We start from the raw sequence: 13,982 nt of genomic DNA on the forward strand, positions 1-13,982 counted from the left end.
TTTTTAACGATTAGGGCGTTAGCTGAATCCTCTCTTCTCCCGTCACGTAGCTGTATATTCCCACAGCGCGAGCGCGGGACTGACATCCTTTGTCTTCCACCCTTCGTTCACGTCGGTTGGGGAAAAAAGCACTCTATCTCGCTTTGAAGACGCTCCCGCGTAGAGGTGGTTCTGGTGGATGGTTCAGCCTCAGAGGCAGAGAACGTCAGATGCCCTGAGGCGCACTGAGGAAATCGGTCGGTCAGTTGCGTCGATTGAGTGCTTACTGCGTGCAGAGCACTGTCCTAAGCGCTTGGGAGATTACACCCTAACAATAAACAGACACGTTCCCTGCCCGCAGTGAGCTTACGGTCTGGGGGGACGGCAAGCTTCCTGCCTCCTACGTAGAGGCCCAGCAAAGCCAGGATTGGAACCCAGGGCCTCTCATTCTCAGGCCTGTGCTCTTTCCAGTAGGTCACGCTGCTTCTCCATTGGCGAGGGCACTTCTTCATCGGCGTTCCATATTTACCGAGGTTCGGCCAAGGGCAGAGCTCTGTCCTGGGCTCCCGCCGTGTGCAGAACGCTGAGACGGGCACCCGTCACGTGGAGAGCCCAGAACTGACCACGTAGTGTGAGCAGAACCTTGCACTCGGCTCCCGGGAGAGTCCACTGGAAGTCAAAGGCCGGGCCCTGCCCGCCAGCTGTACGCAGTCCAATCTGTAATCTCAGGAAAGGGTGTTCAGAGCAACCTTGCCCAGAACTTTGCAGACTTCGGAGGAAGTTGGACAGAGTTTCTTAGAGGACAACCGAGGCAGCTCGGCCTCCCCCCGCCCCCCAACCCTCAACCCCCGGTGTGAGATTTGGCGGGCGTTACCTTTGCCTCGCTGGCGCTCCTTTTTCTCGGTCCCTGGGAGGGAGAGAGCGTCCAGACGTTTATTTTCCCTTGGGTTTCCGGATGGAAGCGCACATGGCCCTGGGCCGGTGCCCGGGGCAGCTTGATGACGATCTATTTGGAGAATTCCTGGCCTGCAGACTTGAAGAGGAGGCCTGATTCCTCCCTCCTGCCGATTTCACTTTGAAAACTTCCCAGGTTCTCGCAAGATTAGTGTAAGGATCCAAACTCTAAGGCGCTTTTCTGCCTGGTTTCCGCAGAGACGTGGAGCGGCGAGAATCTTTCCTCTCTTCAGCCCTCAGCCGGTGGCAAAGGCACCATTTTAGCCGTGATGCCCAGATCGTGTATTTTTTCCCTCTCCGACCGTTAATTTAGCAACGGTATTTATCGAGCGCTTAGTATGTGCAGAGCACTGGGCGAAGCGCTTGGGAGATTGCAGGACGACAGACATATTCCCTACCCGTAGCAAGGTCACGATTAATCCGTCACCTCCTGTTATTTCCTGCCTTCAGGTGACACTAGCAAGTTTTGGGGTTGACGACGAGAAGCCGCGTAGCCTAGCGGACAGACCACGGGCCTGGGAGTCAGAAGGACCTGAGTTCGAGTCCCGGCTCCGCCACTCGTCTGGCCGTGTGACCTTGGACAGGTCTCTTTACTTCTCTGTGCCTCAGTTCCCTCATCTGGAAAATGGAGGTTAAGACCGCGAACCCCATGCGGGACATGGAGTGTGTCCGACCCGATTACCTTGTATCTACTCCAGCGGGTAGAACGAGTGCCTGGCACATAGTCACAATAATAACAATAATGTTGGTATCTGTGAAGCGCTCACTACGTGCAGAGCACTGTTCTAAGCGCTGGGGGAGAAACAGGGTCATCAGGTTGTCCCACGGGAGGCTCGCGGTCTTCACCCCCATTTTGCAGAGGAGGTAACTGAGGCCCAGAGAAGTGAAGTACCTTGCCACGGTCACACAGCTGACAAGTGGCAGAGCCGGGATTCGAACCCATGACCCCCGACTCCCAAGCCCGGGCTCTTTCCACTGAGCCACGCTGCTCCCGCAGCGATGGACTGGATGGCCACTGACCCGTTTCTTATCCAAGTCCCAGCTAGCCCGACCCCTGCCCGGAGTAGTCTTGAGTGGCTTCGGGGGCATCCCTCTAGACTGTATCCTCGTTGTGGGCTGGAAACCCGTCCTTCAGCTCTGTTATATTGTTCTCGTGCCCTCTCCCAAGTGCTTAGTACGGCCCTCTGCACACAGAAAGCGCTCGATAAATACAACCGATACATCGATGAATGTACACGAATTGGCTATGACCACATTTCTGTTCAACACTCTCCTTACGGAGAAGCAGTGTGGCCTAGTGGAAGGAGCCTGGGTCTGGGGGGGCGGGGGGGGGGGGGGTCAGAGGACCTGGCTTCTAATCCCAGCTCCACCACTTGCCTACTGGGAGACCTTGGGCAAATGGCTTCACTTCTCTGGGCCTCAGTTTCTCTCTCTCTGTAAAATGGGAATGAAGTACTTGTATTCGTTCCCCCTTGGACTCTGAGCCCCATGTGGGACAGGACTTCTTCTGGCCCAATTAGCTCGTATCTGCCCTAGCGCTTAGTACAGGGCGTGGAACATAATAAGCACTTAGGGAAGCAGCGTGGCTCAGTGGAAAGAGCCCGGAGTCAGAGGTCGTGGGTTCTAATCCCAGCTCCGCCACTTGTCAGCTGGGCGACTTTGGGCAAGTCTCTTGACTTCTCTGAGCCTCGGTGACCTCATCTGTAAAATGGGGATGAAGACTGTGAGCCCCACGCGGGACAACCTGATCACCTTGAATCCCCCCAGCGCTTAGAACGGCGCTTTGCACATAGTAAGCGCTTAACAAATGCCATCATCATCATTATTATTAACAAGTCCCCCAATTATGATTAAAGATTATTACAGGATCGACACAGAGGTCATTCATTCGATGGTATTCATCGAGCGCTTACTATGTGCAGAGCACCGTACGGAGCGCTTGGAACGAACAAGTCGGCAACAGATAGAGACGGTCCCCGCCGTCTGACGGGCTCGCGGGCGAATCGGGGGAGACGGCCGGACGAGAACGATGGCGGTAGATAGAGTCGAGGGGAAGGACGTCTCGTAAAAACGATGGCGACTAAATGGAATCGAGGCGATGTACATTTCGTTAACCAAAGGTCACAGACCAGGCCCCTGCCTTACCACTGAAATCCTCGCCATCGGTCTTCATCACTGGTATTTACTGAGTGCTTACTGTGTGCCGAGCGGTGTGCTGAGCACTTGGGAGATTGTGACATGACGGAGTTGGTGGGCTCTTTCTCTGCCCACGGCGAGCTAAAAGTCAGGAGGGCCGCAACCAAAACTGTTGGGGAGAGGAAGGAGCCCCAGATGGAAACTTGCCCGTTGTTGGATGAGAAGATTCTCTTGCCTGTGAGAGCCTATCCCTGCCAGCGCGACCGACCCTTGTGCGTTGTTCACGTGTCCTTGCTGTGTGATAAGCGTGGCCCAAACGAGGCCTGTCTCTGGCAGAACCAACCACGGTGACACCTCTGCTGAAGGAGAGCAGCCCCCCCCCCCCCCCCCCCCGCCAATTGCCGCCCGCCCGGCCGGCCTGTCCCCCGTCCGCCTCTCCCGTCGATCTCCCTCTTTATCCCTCCTTTTGACCCCGGGCCTCCCCGCCGGGCCCTGAGGTCACTGACTCCACCCTGCTGGTTTCTGAACCTCATCCTCCTGGTCCCCGCCGTGAGCCAGCTGTCTGGGGATCCCGCTGCCTCCAGAAGCATCTGTACCCGTCCGCCTCGGTCTCGGTTCCCCAGCGTCGGCAATTCCCCTGCGTCTGGCTTCTAAAAATACCCGCTCCCGTTTGGAAATTGAAGAAAAAGAAATCTACCGAGCGCACTTTCCCAGCGCGGGTGAGGGTTCAATCTCCCGGTGGGTTTTTAGAGCTCTGGTAACCTCGTTCTTCTAGGAGAAGACAGTGCTCGGTCATTGGCTTTTTGCAGGCCCTGGGCAGGGCCCGGAGGAGCTGAGGCTGTGTCTGAGGCAGGATGAGAGGCACAGCGGTAATAGCGGCCTTGCCGACTGTTCCGAACGACAGCTGGCTCCAGGTGTGGGGAGAAGAGTCAGAGCGGCGGGGGTTAAGTTTTAGCGTGTGGGTCCTGAACCCGATGGGCGGGTTTGGCCAAGTGGGTCTTGTTTCTCCACCGAGGGCGGGGCTGCCAAAAAGTCACCGCATGATGTGATTTGTGTGGCCACGTTGGGTGGTGCCCGGATGCTCCGTTTGAAGGGATCGTAGCCGGACGGCCTCTTGGCCCTCTTTTCTGGAAGGGATTTGACACGGCTGTAGACCACGGGCCGCCGGGCCACCGCCTCTGTCTAGCAGCTAGGGCTACTCAGAGGAGCACTGGATGTTCACCGGCTGCTCCCCGGGTGCTCCCCCATGCCAGAGTTTCAAGGCAGATAACGAAAAAGACAAATGCGAGCAAATTCCGGCGCGCGTACTAGGTGCCGAGTGTTGCGCTAAAAACTGGGGTAGGCGTGAGATCATCAGGTCAGACACAGTCCCCACCTAGGGTGCCATTTGTCCAGGGTTGTACCGGTTTTCCGTCGACCTGTCCCCGCCGTCCCGGACAGATCCTGCACCGGATGTTCTGGTGCCTGGGACTTTTACTCTTGGCCTCTGACCTCTCTCACCGTGGATCCTGCCGCCAGTTTCCACAGCTGGGAAGCGGGGCCTGGGTCCACAGAGAGCTGGAAGGAGGGCCGGGAGGAGGACCCGGGGCCTCTGGGGCGGTGAAAGGTGCTCTGGGATCGGGTGGACGCGAATAGAACTTGCAGAACGGAGTGATGGACGACGGAGAAGGCAGATTGGAGAAGCAGCGTGGCTCGGTGGAAAGAGCCCGGGCTCGGGAGTCAGAGGTCATGGGTTCCGATCCCGGCTCCGCCGCCTGTCAGCTGGGTGACTTTGGGCAAGTCACTTAACTTCTCTGGGCCTCAGTTCCCTCATCTGGAAAATGGGGATGAAGACTGCGAGCCCACGTGGCACAACGGTCACCTCGTATCCTCCCCAGCGCCTAGAACAGTGCTTCGCACATAGTAAGCACTCAACAAATGCCGTCATGATTACTGCTATTAGATTATCTCCCAGGGCCCAATAGAACAGTGACCGATGGCACTTACCGAGCGCCTACTGGGTGCGGAGCACTGTGCTAAGTGCTTGGGGGAGTACAGTACGACAGAGTTGGTAGGTACCTTCCCCGCCCACGATGAGCATATGAGTCTAGTGACTCGGCCAAGGTCACACAACAGGCCAGTGGCATAGCTGAGGCTGGAACCTTTGAATTATCTCCAAGCGCTCAGTACAGGGCTCTGGTGTCGTCGGGCCCCTCCCTCTTCTTGGCAGGCAGCTGGCTTTCCTGGGGGCCTGAAGGTATTTATTGAGCGCTTGATATATGCAGTTCACTGTTCTGGGCGGGTCGGGGGAGGGAGATGAACCGAATAACATTACAATCTACATCGAGAGTATGAATTTAGCTCCTACTGTGGGCAGAGGGCCGTGCTGGACACCCACTGAGGGTGGAGGGCCGCGCCGGATGCCTACGGTGGGCAGAGGACCGTGCCGGACAGATATGCAACAGTTAGAGGGACAGAACAGACGCAAATGAAAGGCCGAACAGATTCAACAGGTGATCGGCAGGGAAACACGTAGAAGAGGGGGTTCCTGGGAGGATCATTCCACACCGTCAGCTTTAAGGCAGGCAGTCAACCCCGCCTCCTACCTTACCTTATTGATCTCCTACTGCATCCCCAGCCGCACGCTTCGCTTCTGTAACGCCAACCTACCCGCTGTGCCTCCGTCTCGTCTATCGTGCTGCCAGCCCCTTGCCCACATCCTCCCTGAAACCCCTTCCTCCTCGATATTCGCCAGGCTGCCACTCTCCCCCTGCTTAAGATCCCTCCTGAAGTCACATCTCCGTCAAGAGGCTCTCCCCAACTCAGCTCCCATTTCCCCTCCACCGTCTCTCTTCTGTGTCACCTGTGCCTTGGATCGGCCCCCTCCAAACCCCTGATATTCACCCCGTCCTCAGCCCCACAGCGTTTTATGTACGTGCTTGTAAGTTCTTTTAATGTCTGCCTCCCCCCTTGTAATAATAATAACTGTGGGATCTGTTAAGCGGTTACTGTGTGTCCGGCACAGGACCGAGGGCTGGGGTGGATACCGAACAGATGATGATGATGATGACACTGTTGGCATTTGTTAAGCGCTTACTGTGTGCAGGGCAGTAATCAGGTCGTCCCACGTGAGGCTCCCAGTTAATCCCCATTTTACAGATGAGGGAACTGAGGCGCAGAGAAGTTAAGTGACTTGCCCACAGTCACCCGACAATGGGGTTGGGCACAGTCCCCGCCTCACGGGAGGCTCACGGTCTCAATCCCCATTTTACAAATGCAGCGTGGCCCGGGCTCGGGAGTCAGAGGTCACGGGGTTCGAATCCCGGCCCCGCCGCTTGCCAGCTGGGTGACTCTGGGCAGGCCACTTAACTTCTCCGTGCCTCAGTTACCTCATCTGTCAGATGGGGATTAAAAACTGTGAGCCCCACGTGGGACAACCTGATCGCCTTGTATCCCCCCAGCGCTTAGAACGGGGCTTTGCACATGGTAAGCGCTTAACCAAGACCGCCGTTATTAAATGAGGTAGCCGAGGGGTAGACAACTGAAGTGACTTGCCCAGGGTCACGCAGCAGAAACGTGGCGGGATTAGAACCCCTGACCTCTGACTCCCACGCGGGTGTTCTATCCACTATGCCATACTGCTTCTCTAGACCGTAAATTCCTTGTGGACGGGGATCGTGTCTGCCACCTCTACTGTACTCCCTCGAGTGTTCGGTTCAGTGCTCTGCCCTTAGCGAGCATTCAATAAATACCGTCGACTGATTGACGTGACCTGACGAGGAAGTTGGGGGAGTCGATCAGAGAAGGCCTCCCAGAGGAGGTGACACATCTCAGCTCTCCTCCGTCCCCGTGAGTCTCTCTGCTCTACAGGTACCGTCTTCCCTGTCCCGAGCCACATTTAGCAACTTATTTTCGGAACAGGACGGCCCATTTTCACTCGGAGACCTGGTTATCTTTGCGCGCTTCAGTGGGTTGGGCTGTAAAATGGGCCACCCCCGGAACACGCCGTTGGGAATCGTGCCTTCGCCAGGGAATAGCAGAAGGAACATCCACTTCGGCAGATCGGACGGCAGCCGGTCGCTCTCGGAATGGCCCCTCCGGAGGCAGAGAGTCCAGGACGCCAGGCTGAGACCTGGGTCGGATCCCAAGAGGGGAGATGTAGCTACCGTCGGCTTCCGTGGAATTCCAGTCAGCGAATCGGTAGTATTTATTGAGCTCTTACTACGTTCGGCGCGCCGTTCTAAGAGTTTGGGAGAGTACGATACAGATAATACAATTTCCTGGGCTCATACTAAGTGCCAGGCACTACCTTAAGTGGTTGGGAGAGAACAGAGTGTGGAACTATATGCTTGGGAGGGTATAATACAATTATCGATCGACCCATCGGTGGCATTTATCGAGCGTTCCCTGCGTGCGGAATACTGGTTCTGAGTGCCCGGGGAGACACGTCCCCTGCCCACGGTGAGCTTAGTCTACAGAAGGAGAGAGACGTTAATGATAATACGTTTATATTATTGAAGTTATAGATACGCGGATATAGTACAGCTCTATCTCCAGTAGAGTTTGGTAGACATAACCTCTGCCCTAAAGGAGTTGACAAGCTGGCGTGGGAGACGTGTTGCAATAAATTACAGATAAGGGAAGAAGCAGAGAATGGGGATCGAGGGATATACGCGCTGTGGAGGGTGGAGGGATTCTGGTGGCCGAGGGAGCTAAAACGTGACAGGACTTTTGGTGTATGGCAGCGGACAAGAAACCCTCTATTCAGACATGATCTGAGCTCCCTTCTCTAAATCAGCCTCAGCTAGGCCAAGGGTTGGCAAGGGTTAAGAACGCAGCGCCGTACGTCCGTCCCGGGGGGAAAGGGTTCCGACTCAGAGAAGATTAGCGAAAATTATCTCTGTTTCTCTCCGATGGGGTGAAACCACGTGGACTTCCCGGACTTTCACATTTGGAAAAGCGTCCGATTTTAATGAAATGGGTTTACGGTTACTCGTCGTTAGCAGAAGAATTGCAGCCACGCAGCGGTGTGGCCAAAATACGGTTATTCGGGATACCACGTTAACGCATCGTCTCTGGGGCCATTACATCAGGGTTCATCAAGGAAAGGGTGAGCCGGTGGGATAGTTTTAGGATAGTGTGTGTGTCCCTATATTAATACACGTGTACACTCGGCAGCGTGGTCTAGTGGCTACGGCCCAGGCCTGGGAGTAAGAAGGACCTCGGGTTCTAATCCCCGCTCGGCCACTTGTCTGCTGGGTGACCTCGAGCAAGTCCCTTCTCCGAATCCCTCTTCCCTCACCTGTCAAATGGAGATTAAGACTGTGAGCCCCAAGAGGGACATGGACTGTGTCCCACCTGATTAGCTTGCATCTACTCCAGCCCTTGGTACAGTGCCTAGGACGTAGTAAGCGCTTGACAACTATCATTTAAAAAAAAAAAAAAGGGCAGCTCAATCCTCAGGGTTGCCATTTCCCTGATTCAATTCAGTCGTGTTTATTGAGCGCTTACTGTGTGTGGAGCGCTGCACTAAGTGCTTGGGAGAGGATAATACAGAAGAAAACAGACACATTCTCTGCCCACACTCGATCCATCTCGCCTGGGAATTAGGTAACAGGGAGAGCCAGGGCCCAGAATGATTCCAGGCGGCGGAGAAGCAGCACTCCACAGTTGCCGGCTGGACGGTGGACGGTCGCCGCTGCGTGCCCGGGAGAGCCGGGTGCTGGTCGCCCTCCTGGACGGCCACCCTCCAAGCACGGGCCAAGCCATCACCCGTCCCTATATTTGCCCTCTGCGTCCCTCACTCTCCCACCTAATCCGTTCTGCTCCTCCAGAAATGAATCCCAAGCTCTCTTCACTTCCCCTGGACTTTCAGGTCAACTTCCCGTGGGAATAAATGGCATCCGTTGGCCAGCCGCTGGGTGGGTGGGTGAAACAGATCGGGTGCCCGTTAGCCGGGGTGAGCGTCGGTTCCGGGATCCATCCGTGTCGACAGCTGAACTCAAATAGGGTGACCATCAGGGTATGGGGCATTCGGTACAGTCTCCGAACGCAGTAAGCACTCAGTAAATACCATCGACTGCCTGATTGAGTCCCCATTATCAGGCGGGAAGCAGGATGGGCCTAGCGGAAAGAGCCCAGGCCTGGGATCAGAGGACCCGGGTTCTAATCTTGGCTCCGCCACTGGCCCGCTGCGTGACCTCGGACGACTCACTTCACTCTGGGCCTCGGGTTCTTCCGGTGTAAAATGGGCGTTGGAAACTTAGACTCAAGTGCTTAGTTCAGGGCAAGGGCTTAATGCAGGGCTTTGCGCACGGAAAGAACTTAATAAATACGACTGAATGAATAGACTACGAACCCCCCGTGGGATGGGGCTGCATCCGACTAGATTCACTCGTATCTACCCCTGAACTTAGAACAGTGCTTGCCACATAGTCAGCGCTTAACAGATACCACAGTTATCGTCAGGTGGCATTCACAAATGCCACAACCATCCACTGCTCGGCTCCGGCAGAGTCAGCGGAAGAAGATTGCTGTGCCGTCGGGGATGTCCACTGGGATACCGGGTCTGGAGCCTTTAAGCGGCCATAAGCAGCTTGCCTTCTGGATTTTCTTCGGTCTGCGTCATCCGCTTCCGGTTGCCAGGGGAACCTGCCTGTTTACCTCTCGCTGGGAAAAGGTCCCCGCCATCAGTTGGCTGCATTAAAACTTCAATAATGGACGGATGGGGCTCTGCGGACGCACCGAAGCAAGCCGAGCTTCCCCGAGCCGCCCTGATAGATTAAAACCATAGATCACACTCCCTCTGCCCACCTCTCCCCCGAGGAGAGAGAGAGAGAGCACTAGGCTAAAGCCCATTCGCACAGGTGGCTTTGGGTCTTTATCACTTTTCGATTCAGAAGTCCAAAAAAAAAAAAAACCAACAAAAGCCATCAGTGAAGCCAGAGAGTCTTTTTCTAACATCGTGCGTGCAAAAAAAATCTACTTTCATTTAGGCTGCTTGGGGAGAAAGGTAACTAAGGGAAAGGTCATTAACCGGTCTTGGCCCAACATTGGGAACTATCCAAGGGGAGAACCTTGCCCACCAAATTACTCGGGGACGATCCTGGATGAGGGCATTTTGATGGTGTCGTTTAGACAGGCTGAGTTTTGTTGATTTTATGGTGAGCATCTAGCCCCAACTTGGGGGTAAAAGCGTCAGTTTAGGGGACTCTTGTGGGGCCAGGGGTCTCGGTGGGTTCCACTGAGCCCTGTTCTGTCCTCGCCCTCATTCGCACCCCCAAAATTAGAAGGGAGCATCCCTTTCTAGCCTGACTCAGTTCTTTCCCCTTGAGGCACCAAGCCAGAGCAGCCCCCAACCCCCAGGGCAGCCTGGCCCGTGGCCTCAGTGGGATATATTTAATCAATAAATCATTTATTGAGTGCTTACTGTGTGCAGAGCCCTGCATTTGGAAGATTTTAGTGTAACAGAGTGAGTAGACGTTCCCTGACCACAGGGAGCTTACAGTCTGTCTCTCCCTTGATATATATACACACACAAGCAGGAAATGTTTGCATTCCAGTTTGCATTCTGTCTAAACAACTGTACTCATTTTACCTGTGTTTAAATTCTGACTTCCTTTAAAGTGTATATAATGGATTCTCTTTCTCCTCCTTAGGTGAACGGAACAGAAATCGAATATGAGTTTGAAGAAATCACACTGGAGAGGGTAAGAGAAACCTAATCATTGCATTTCATAACGCAATCATCTTGCCTCGCCCCAAAATGGGCCGGCGTATTGTTTACGTGCCACAGGTGGGAAGGGTGAATGTTGAGGTCCCAGCAAGGCCAGAATTGAAAACGTTCCAGAAATGTTAGTGTCCGGAGAGCGCACCCCTAGCCCAGGCCGGTTATTCCCAAGGCAAGGCCAAGGGGTGACCCCGGGGACCTGAAACAGTCTCCTGTCTGGTTTGGAAGAGCGACAAAGTCGTCCCAGGATTCTCCCGGCACGCGGGAGGGGTTTCAGATCAAGAATCTTCAGCTAAGGGAGGCTCTAAGAGTAAGTTCCGCGCTGCCGTTTGCCGAAGTCCATCCGGTTTGCCGCACTTGGAGTTTTTGAAGTAGAAATTGCGGAGCTGGTTGTGGTCAAGTGTCTTGCGATCTTTCCAGGACCAGTAAAATGTGCGGAAGAACTTTTCTTCTGCTTCCCGGGAAGATCCCGGGGAAGAAAAACCATTTCCCTCGGGACCTCGGGCTCTTTGCCTGATGCTTTCAATTCTACAGAAAAGGCCCTTCAGGAGAGCGGCCGAGGAAGAGGGGAATGTTGCTGTGTCGAGGGCAGGGACGGTGTCTACTTTGTTAGACTCTCCCAGGTGCTTAGTACAGTGCTCTGCAGAGTAAGCGCATGATAGATAGCATCAACTGATTGAAAACCCCGCGTGTAGTCTGCTGAATCCCACGCCTAATCGCTCCTGGCGCTTGACTCTCCACAGGAAGAACTGCAGGCAGGGACGAGAGCGGGGGGTCGCGCTGTTCTCGCCGGAGGCTCGTTTGTCCCTCCTCTGTCCTTCTCATGCTCTCAAGTTCCTGGTACGGTGCCCTGCGCACAGTGGGTGCGCAGTCGATGCTGTCGATCAAATTTATGAATGAGGTGTTAATTTGAAGAGAAAAGAAAGCCATGTCAGTGGTGTTTGCCTCGTATTTCCCGGATACAGAATGCTCGGTCTGTTTTTTTTAATGGTATTTGTTAAGCGCTTACTACGTGCCAGACACCATTCTAAACGCTGGGGTCGATGCAAGCTAATCAGGTTGGACACGGTCCCTGTCCCACTTGGCGCTCACGGTCTTAATCCCCGTCGTACCGCTCCATAATTGATCGGTTTCTACCGATATCGGCTCCCTCTGTAGACTGTAAGCTCACTGTGGGCAGGGAACGTGTCGATCAACTCTGTTCTATTTCACTTTCCCGAGAGCTGCAGGGGGCTCGATAAATGCATCGATCGATCGATTGATTGGTTGGTTAAGGGGTGAGGACAAGGAGAGCCAGAGAGATACTGGGAGAATGAGAATAATAATGGTGGTACTTGTTAAGCGCTTACTGTGTGCCAAGCACCGTACTGAGCGCCGGGGTGGACACAAGCAGATGGGGTTCGACCCTGTCCCTGTCCCTCTTGAGGCTCACGGTCTTAATCCCCATTTTACAGATGGGGAACTGAGGCCCAGAGAATTCAAGTGACTTGCCCGAGGTCGCACAGCAGACAGGTGGCGGAGCCAGGATTAGAACTCAGGTCCTTCTGACTCTCAGGCCTGTGCTCTCTCCACCGGGCCACACGGCCTCTCTAGTCTTCTTGCATCCGAAACCTGGACCCTGTTTTCGAACCCCCGTGAGGTCTGGGAACAAAATCCTGCATAAATAGCCTCCCTGCAGATTTAAACCCACTCTACACTCATACTATCCATTCAGCAAGTGGACATGTTAATAATGTTACATCTGAACTGAAATATCGTAATAATGCTCCCCAGACCATTCGGAGGAGCTCAAGTACTCTAGCTCAGTAGATTTGCCACCTCTAGGCGGAAAACACGTCATTTCATTATCTCCTCGGCGAGAATTCTCTCAATCCCTGGGGAGAAATCAGCTCAACATCTCTCCCCGACCCCTGTCGGTGCGTATTTCGAGCTAGAAAAACAGCCACGAGTCCACGCCATTAGACTAGAAGGAAGCTCTAGTTTCTTCGAGAAGCAGCGTGGCTCAGTGGAAAGAGCACGGGCTTTGGAGCCAGAGGTCATGGGTTCAAATCCCAGCTCGGCCACTTGTCAGCTGTGTGACTTTGGGCGAGTCGCTTCACTTCTCGGTGCCTCGGTTCCCTCATCTGTAAAATGGGGATGAAGACCGTGAGCCCCACGTGGGACAACCCGATTCCCCTGTGTCTACCCCAGCGCTTAGAACGGTGCTCGGCACATAGTAAGCGCTTAACAAATAGCAACATCATTATTATTATTATTATTATTCACCTGTTTCTTCACTCTGTATTGGCTTGTATTTTTCTTCCTTTGTCCTCTCTTACTTGACTCCCTGCCAATCTCCCCCACCCCGCAGTCCCCCCGTCTCTCTGTCCTCCCTCAGAGAAGCAGCGTGGCTCAATGGAAAGAGCCCGGGCTTGGGAGTCAGAGGTCATGAGTTCGAATCCCGGCTCTGCCACTTGTCAGCTGCGTGACTGTGGGCGAGTCGCTGAACTTCTCTGTGCCTCAGTGACCTCATCTGTAAAATGGGGATTAACCGCGAGCCTCACGTGGGACAACCTGATGACCCTGTATCTCCCCCAGCGCTTAGAACGGTGCTCTGCACATAGTAAGCGCTTAACAAATACCAACGTTATTATTAAGTCAGGGGGATGCAGAAGGGAGCGGGAGATGAGGAAAAGTGGGGCTTAGTCTGGGAAGGCCCCTTGGAGGAGGTGCGCTTTTAGAGAAGCAGCGTGGCACAGTGGAAAGAGCACGGGCTTTGGAGTCCGGGCTCATGAGTTCGAATCCCAGCTCTGCCACTTAATAATAATAATAATAATGTTGGTATTTGTTAAGCGCTTACTATGTGCCGAGCACCGTTCTAAGCGCTGGGGTAGACACAGGGGAATCGGGTTGTCCCACGTGGGGCTCACGGTCTTAATCCCCGTTTTACAGACGAGGGAACTGAGGCCCGGAGAAGTTAAGTGACTCGCCCCCAGTCACACAGCCGACAAGTGGCCGAGCTGGGATTCGAACTCATGAGCCCTGACTCCAAAGCCCGTTTCCACCGAGCCACGCTGATGAAGACTGTGAGCCCCACGTGGGACAACCCGATTCCCCTGTGTCTACCCCAGCGCTTAGAACGGTGCTCGGCACCTAGTAAGCGCTTAACAAATACCAACAGGATTATTATTATTATTAATAATCCTCTAGCGTTCCAAGCTCTTAC

The 13,982-nt window shown here is 54.3% G+C and overlaps 1 protein-coding gene across 19 annotated transcripts in view; it reads left to right on the plus strand.

Annotated features, from left to right (window-relative positions):
- The window catches only part of DLG2 (discs large MAGUK scaffold protein 2), a 603,132-nt gene that overhangs the window by 387,364 nt on the left and 201,786 nt on the right, over positions 1-13,982 (plus strand). For all 19 annotated transcript variants that reach the window (XR_005661215.1, XM_039914987.1, XM_039914985.1 and 16 more), the window contains one exon: positions 10,707-10,757. Coding sequence is in view for 18 of the 19 variants with exons in the window: in XM_039914987.1 (XP_039770921.1) it covers positions 10,707-10,757 (51 nt within the window). In the remaining variant the exon portion in view is untranslated. The remainder of the gene's footprint in view (positions 1-10,706; positions 10,758-13,982) is intronic.

Source organism: Ornithorhynchus anatinus, chromosome 20, assembly GCF_004115215.2.
Source record: "Ornithorhynchus anatinus isolate Pmale09 chromosome 20, mOrnAna1.pri.v4, whole genome shotgun sequence".
NCBI lineage: Eukaryota > Metazoa > Chordata > Mammalia > Monotremata > Ornithorhynchidae > Ornithorhynchus > Ornithorhynchus anatinus.